Below are 7,253 nucleotides of genomic sequence, written 5' to 3'. Positions count from 1 at the left end.
CACAAATTATATATTTTTTCATCACGTTTGAATAATAAACTTTTTGAAATAACCCTTGATGGAACCCTATACTTGCACTTTGAGCTGATATATCTCGGTTCCTGTAAAAGGTATCAAAAAGTAGTCAACGAACAAACTGTTTATCATAATATCAGTAGTATTTTATCAGTGAACAACTTTTTGATACCTTTTACAGGAACCGATATATATGAGCTCAAAGTGCAAGGCCATCTATTCATTCTTTGATCCTAATTATCTCGTTTGTGGTTTGAGATTTTGAAAAAATTTCAACTAATGAAATGTTTCTGATATTAAGGGAAATATTTTTCAACATGTTTTCCTAGATCTCTAACGGGAACCAAGAAAAAATTGATCCAAGAAATTAAACAATTAAAGTTTCAGAAAATTCAGAAGATCCAGAAATTCAGAAATTTGGCAATTCTGCATTTCGGGAAATTTTGGAAATCCAGAACGAAAAGTTACAGATTATTCAAAAATTGAGAAACGCAGAATTTCCGAAGTTTCGTAAATTAAAAAATTAAAAATTCATATTTTAGGAAATTCAGAAGATCCAGAAATTCAAAAATGTCAGTAATCCTCTGGCATTTCGATTATCAGAAATTTGTTAGTTTCAAATTCGCATGGCTAAATACCGATAGAACATAAAACTCCAAATTTCAAGAGAAAAGAATAAAGTTCTGAAACGGATAAATCCTTTTATACGAAAGTTGAATAAAAAGATATTTTCAAAAGTTCTATGACATATTCAAATCATAAGAAACCACAGAAGTGACTTCATTTCTGTTGATAGCTCGTCGAATGAAATCTGAAAACTCAATTTTATGAAATTCCAAATGTCTGATTTCCTTACTAAAGAACGCATTTCGATACTCATCAATAAATAATAGGTTGGGTAATGGGTCCACAGCCGGATAGAACGAATAGAAAAATGTAATAAGTAGGCTGGACCAGGAGATATCAATTCCAATTAAAGGGCAATAGAAAAGGAATCCAACTGGAATGAACAGGAATACCATTGGGATGAGGGTCTGGAAAAAAAACATGGCTAGGAGTACGAGTAACCTTCAAATCATTATACAAAAAGATTAAATAACAAAAAAGCCACAGTGGGGTTCGAACCCGCAACCCAAGAACCCTAGTCAAAAGCGTGCTCTCCTCGACCACCGTGCCACACTTAGGACAGCAATGTCGCTTAAGAAGGAGGATTCTCACCTGCGCCACCAACGCCTTGTACAACTGCATCTGTAGCTTCTTTGAATAATCATTTTCCCCTTGAGAAATTAATTCTTGGATTTTCCTGTAACTTTTCGTTCCAAAGTACACAATTGTGAAGAATGGAATATTCTGAAAATTCAAACTTTTGAAAATGTTCTTTCTTTAGACCATACCATAATCACCGTCAAATTAAGTGCTCCAATCAAATCCTTTTTGCTCAAATATCGACTTCCAAATCGATCGATTCTCCAGTATAAGCATCCGGTATAGGTCATTTTGTCAGCGTCTATGTCGTACATCTCTTTCACATTCGATCTGAAGTAATTAAATTTTTTCAAAGCTTATCAAGTCAGTGATTTAAGGGCGCCTTAACTTTGAGTCAATTTATCTCGTTTCCTGTGAAAGGTATCAAAAAGTGATCAACCAACAAAATGTTGCTGATCTTATGATAAACATTTTGTCAGTTGAGTATTTTTTGGTAACTTCTAAAGAAGTTAAATGAGCTCAAAGTTATGAGTTAGCGGGCCCTTCTAATACAGGTTTTACTGTAAAGATCCTTTGAATTTGAATCAATTTATCTCGTTTCCTGTAAAAGGCATCAAAAGGTCGTCAACTGATAAAATATTGCTCTAATTATAAGCAATATTTTGTCAATTAAAAATGTTTGATATCTCTCACAAGAACCGAGATAATTTCAGTCGAATTTGGCTCAACCGTGTAGCTCAGCTGGTCAGTTTGGTGTACTTCTATCGAAAGTTTTACGGTATTACTAAAGCGACTTGAAGGTGGGGGGGGACATGAAAAAATAATGTTCTCGAAATTCCGTTCAAAGATGCCCCTCGAGGAGTTGAACTTGTGAGGGCGATGATTGAGGGTGCGGCACCGCTACCGACTGAGCCACACGGGCAAAGAGAAAGCGCACGCCCGATTGCATACATAAAGGCGAGGACTAAGCGTTGTACACCGTGACAGTAGAATGCATACTCTAACTACAAAAAAACTACGAAAAATTCAGTCAATGAATGACTTTCAAACAATCTATCTCTGTTACAAACTAGTTGTAACAGAAATTTCGAAACAAGTTTTTAGTTAGACATAAATGGAATGATTCCCTTAACTTTCAACTTTAAGCCAATTTATCTTGGATAAATTGGCTTCAAGTTGAATTGGATAAATTGGCTTAAAGTTGTATCAAAAGGTGTTCCATATATAAAACATTTTTTGATAAAATGATGAACATTTTATCAATTAACCATGTTCTGATATCTTGCCCAGAAAATGAGATGCATGCTCAAAGTTGAGAATCTGTAGTTTTTAGGGAAGGATGACCTAGTTTTAATTACTGTGTTATATTTCTGATATATCTACTTGAAAAATTAAATAATATGATATTTTGTATAAATGTCCAACCTCAAATACTCTATCATTTCTGGATCCGGTGAGAACAATAGCCAGTTATTAGTCACCCAAATAATTCCACCAAATATAGGAATTAAAATCCAGAATACGAGACGGAAACCACGAAAATAGCGGAGGCGTCCTTCCCTGTCCAAATCAAAGTCGCATTAAAAATGTTACGTTTTTCGTAGACTTATGAATTTCATGAAACAAATTTTTTTAAGAAAAAAAACTGACATTTTTTAACAATTTTGAAAAACAAATTTAGATCTTTTTCGAAAAATGGTACCGCTTTGGTATCTTCTGAGCTAGCTGGCCCAGCTACACGGCCGCAAAACTACAGTAATCACCTCTGCAACGCAAAAAACCTGAACACAAAATTGATGGCAATCGCGTATACTGTAGAAGCGAAACATCCAGTTAGAGACGCAGTTATGAAAAATGCTACAGTAGGAAAATCTACAAGTTTCGAGTTTTTCAAATCCATCACCATTGAGAAGGATGCGCCGTAAGTTTGAATGTACTGAAAGCTTTTTTTTAGTCAAATTTCTAAATTTTAAAAAATTTCCAAAAATGTCTACCGGCTGCACCAAAAAATCCATGACTGCATAAATCATTGAAATGACCGAAAAATAGCACATTAGATGTTTATAATTCCCCAACTTTTTCGGTGAATGATAAATCACTAAAATGATGAAAACCGAATTCACAGATAAGGAGAAAATTAGAGTAATCAGTTGGATATACGGTTTGATTACTGATAACCAGGACATTTTCTGAAATCGTATAGTTAAGAGAAAAATAATGAAAATCTGAAGATGTGTATTTCGTTTTTGTGACGATAAATGGTCCCCAGAGATTTTTATTTGTTATTGGGGAATGAACTCATGTCTAGAAAATGATGAGAATCTATCCGTTCATGTATTATGTATTAGAGCAAACAATAATTTAATTCTAGAAAATATAATAATGAAACTGAAAAAAAATTTTGAACAAAACAATTAAAAATTATACATAGAAAACTGGGGGATAGAAATTAGAATTACTGCTTTACAAATTTCAGAAAAAAAGTTGTACTAGCATATGATCTGTAAGCAGTTAACATGAAGCCATGGATTTCGTGTAAAAACTGAAGAATTTTGGAAAGTTATAAAAATTTTAATTAATTTTTCCACAGTTTGATTTTCAGTACATTCCCACTTACCGTGCACCATGTTCAATTCCTATGGACTTTAAAAAACTCGAAATTTGAGAATTTTCCTACTGTAGCATTTTTCATACCTGTGTCTCTAACTGGATGTTTTGTTTCAACAGAATACGCGATTGCCATCAATTTTGTGTTCAGGTTTTTTGCATTGCAGAGGTGATTACTGTAATTAGGACTTTTCGACTGTGTAGCTCATCAGGTAGCGGCCCGGTACCATATTGCCCAGCAATTCTAATCTTCTGAAGTATTTCTATGAATTAAAATGCATAACTTGGATATAATTTTTTGTTTGAAGAATTAAAAAATAAAACTTCTCTGTTTCATAAAATTCGTAAATCTATAGATTTTTCAATATTTAATGATTGTCGCACATTTCCAATAATGGGCGTCTCCAAAGACCCTCAAAATAGGAGTTGCGATTTTTCAAATCCCCCATGTTCACAAACAAGTTTTTGAGGAATCTCTATTTTTCTTCAGTAGACTCTGAAATTTTCAGACGAATTGAAAAATTCTAGACCCATTTCAGGATTTCAAAGTTGACTTTCTTCAACTAAAAAAATTGTAAGAAAGGATATGTACATTTATCATCGAAACCAGTTTTAAAAACAATTTTGTTTTCAATATTTTCTGTTACAAATAGTTTGTAACAGCGATAGATTGTTTGAAATTCATTAGGAGCATCCATCCAGAAACAAAAAACTGTACAAAGCTAAAGTTAGAACGTATTTTGTTTATACCATCGTCCAACGGACTAAACATATGCTACAGTAGCTCAGCTGGTAGCAACGCGATACCTTCAGCGTTGGGTCCACAAGTTCAACTCCTCAAGGAGCGTATGTGAACAAAATTTCGAGAAAATTAGGTTTTCATATCCCCCCTCCAAACCTTCAAAGTTACTAAACCCGAATTTTCCTAAATTCTTTGAAAATTTCTGTTTCACGAGCTGATTCTCAGAAAATTATTACTACGACACGGTGGTGTATCTTCCGTCCAATTTCCTGTCTAGCCTACCTAGAATCGTGAAAACCACAAATAATTGATCACATCTTTTTTATTACATCTCAATACACAAAACAAATACAAAAAATGAAATCTCCATACTTCGAAATTGCCAAAAATTGCATTCAACTTTTTTCCAGTACTCTTGCAATCTTTCTAAACTCATTGCTCATTTTTTTGATCTACACAAAATCTCCAAAAAAGATGGGAAATTATAGACATCTCATGTGCTATTTTTGTGCAATTTCAATGATTTTTGCAGTTTTGGATTTCGTTTTAAGACCTGTGAGCTCATTAATTTTTGAGAAGAAAATTGTTTGAAGTTTCAGAACATTTACAGTCGTGGAAGTACATTTTTCATGATGTCCGATCTTCGAAAAAGTTTTTTGTCCCAGGAAATGACTAGGATTTTGATCTGTAAGACAAAAAATTTGTCCGGGACATTTGGAAACTGGTCTTTTTGAGACTGCACGTTTCATAACCGGGAAAATTTCAAAAGTGGTCATCTCAAAAACAGGAATTCTGGAACTGGTTTTTTTTGAGACGGTTTAGAACCGGTCATTTCGTAACGGACCGTTTCGCCCCATGACATTTCAGAATCAGTCATTACGAAACTGTTGTAAAATTTCCGGTTGCGAAACGTCCCTGGCCGGAAAAATGCGTTTCAACAAATTGATATAAAATTAAAAACTTTTTAATCTGGAGTGCAGAGAAATTTAAAAAGATGAAACAATTTTTTGAAAAAATTCAAAATCAAAATGTTCGAAAAAAATTGTTTGATTTTCAGAATTGAAAAAAAAACTTTGAAAATTATTAATGTTTTCCGAAATCTTAGAAATTATTCAGGCATTCTTTGCGGCTGTTGTGGTTCCACAATCTACGGAATCGTCGTTCATTTTGTTTATCGATTTTTCGCATTGGAAAGGTTTGTCAATTAGTTTTAATTAGTCTAATTAGCGTTCAAATCGGAACCATTAATTACTAAAATTTTCTGTTTCGAAAACAGCTTATACTTTCTTTTCAAACGATTTTTTTAATAATACTGTGTATGTCTGCGACTGAATCTCAGAATTTCAGAATTTAAAAATTTCAGAAGTTCAGAATCCTCCAGAATATCAGAATCTTAGAATATCAGAATCTCAAAATTCCAGATTAACAGAATCTCAGAATCTTAGAATCTCAAAAATATTTCCTGTTTCTGAACGTTATTTTTATCTAAAAATATATTTTTTTATCAGTATAATATCAGTCAGTATCAGTATAGTAGTTAACAATTCCTTTTTAATTCGAATTTCTAGAACGGGAAGACTCAAATATTTCAAAGGTCCCTTTCTCATTTTCTGGTTCTCTCTACCTCTAATTTCTGGCCTAAATTGGAGTTTCTTATGTTACTATCTATTCGGAATGTCCCCAAAATCGTCAGACTATCTTAGGTACCAAAATTCTGAAGTTTGACTGAAAAAAAAGAAGAAATTTCCAGGCCAATAACTCTAGACATTTTCAATGTTTCAATTTCCAATATTTCATATTCGGCGGCGGTTTTCTGGCCAAAAAACCAAATTTCTTGGTCCGACTTCAATTGGAAACATGGAATTGGTTTTGTTAATTGTGTTTTATTAATGCAAATTTCATTCGGTATCATTCTATGGATGTGTGCAAAAAGTCGACTGAAAATTAAGGAATTATTGAAACAAGGAGTTTCAAAATATTCGAAAGACTTGCAAATTCAGTTGTACAAAGCATTGGTTGTGCAGGTAGGTTTTATAATAAATAGCGAAGAATTAGAAAATAAAAAAAATTGAAAAAGTTATGATAATTTTGAAACATAAAACAGTTCAATTTTTTGGAATTTAATCTTAAACAAGGTTATGCAAAATCACGGTTGACCGCGGACGGCTCAGCCGTAATCAAAGCTGGCCGCGGCCAACCGTGCAAATCTAGAAAATTCCAGACCCTCATCCCCACAATCTTCATATTCATTCCATTTGGAATCCTGTTCATTTGCCCATTTTTCCTAATCAATTGTGAATTTATTTCTGAACCTGTCACTATTTTCTACTCTATCTATCCAGTTTTGGACCCTTTACCACTTTTATTTTACATCGATATATATAGAAATGCTTGTCGAGGTGAGATTTTTAGAAACGAAATTTTACCTTTTAGTTGAAAATGGTCAATTTTAGACGCCTACAAAAGACCTTTTAAATTTGTCTGAAAATTTTAGAATGTACTAAACAAAAATAGAGTTTAAATTCTGTAGTTGACAGATGTTTTGCAAAAAAACCAGCAATTTTGTCGGAAGCGAAATTGCAGGAGTTTTCTAGGCCATGTGATCTCGTCCTCCTCCTCGTGGAGTACACGACAAAAGTCGGAGCGAGATCCAACCGGGAAATTCGTTGCGCCTTTAATCTTG

The 7,253-nt window shown here is 33.4% G+C and overlaps 2 protein-coding genes across 2 annotated transcripts in view; one reads left to right on the top strand and one right to left on the bottom strand.

Annotated features, from left to right (window-relative positions):
* Window positions 1–827: 827 nt before the first annotated feature.
* Window positions 828–7,253, bottom strand: part of CBG11675 — a gene marked incomplete at both ends in the record, with an annotated part of 27,382 nt that continues 20,956 nt past the window's right edge. The window contains 5 exons of the mRNA XM_002632734.1: window positions 828–1,049; window positions 1,234–1,365; window positions 1,410–1,551; window positions 2,647–2,781; window positions 2,985–3,157. Of these exons, the coding sequence (XP_002632780.1) occupies window positions 828–1,049; window positions 1,234–1,365; window positions 1,410–1,551; window positions 2,647–2,781; window positions 2,985–3,157 (804 nt within the window). The remainder of the gene's footprint in view (window positions 1,050–1,233; window positions 1,366–1,409; window positions 1,552–2,646; window positions 2,782–2,984; window positions 3,158–7,253) is intronic.
* Window positions 4,928–7,253, top strand: part of CBG11679 — a gene marked incomplete at both ends in the record, with an annotated part of 2,789 nt that continues 463 nt past the window's right edge. Inside the window, 5 exons of the mRNA XM_045244969.1 lie at window positions 4,928–5,125; window positions 5,687–5,765; window positions 5,934–6,273; window positions 6,321–6,594; window positions 6,792–6,969. Of these exons, the coding sequence (XP_045094622.1) occupies window positions 4,928–5,125; window positions 5,687–5,765; window positions 5,934–6,273; window positions 6,321–6,594; window positions 6,792–6,969 (1,069 nt within the window). The remainder of the gene's footprint in view (window positions 5,126–5,686; window positions 5,766–5,933; window positions 6,274–6,320; window positions 6,595–6,791; window positions 6,970–7,253) is intronic.

This window comes from Caenorhabditis briggsae (genome assembly GCF_000004555.2).
Source record: "Caenorhabditis briggsae complete genome, chrIV, whole genome shotgun sequence".
NCBI classification, from domain to species: Eukaryota; Metazoa; Nematoda; class Chromadorea; order Rhabditida; family Rhabditidae; genus Caenorhabditis; species Caenorhabditis briggsae.
This window is presented reverse-complemented; position numbering and strand designations above follow the sequence as displayed.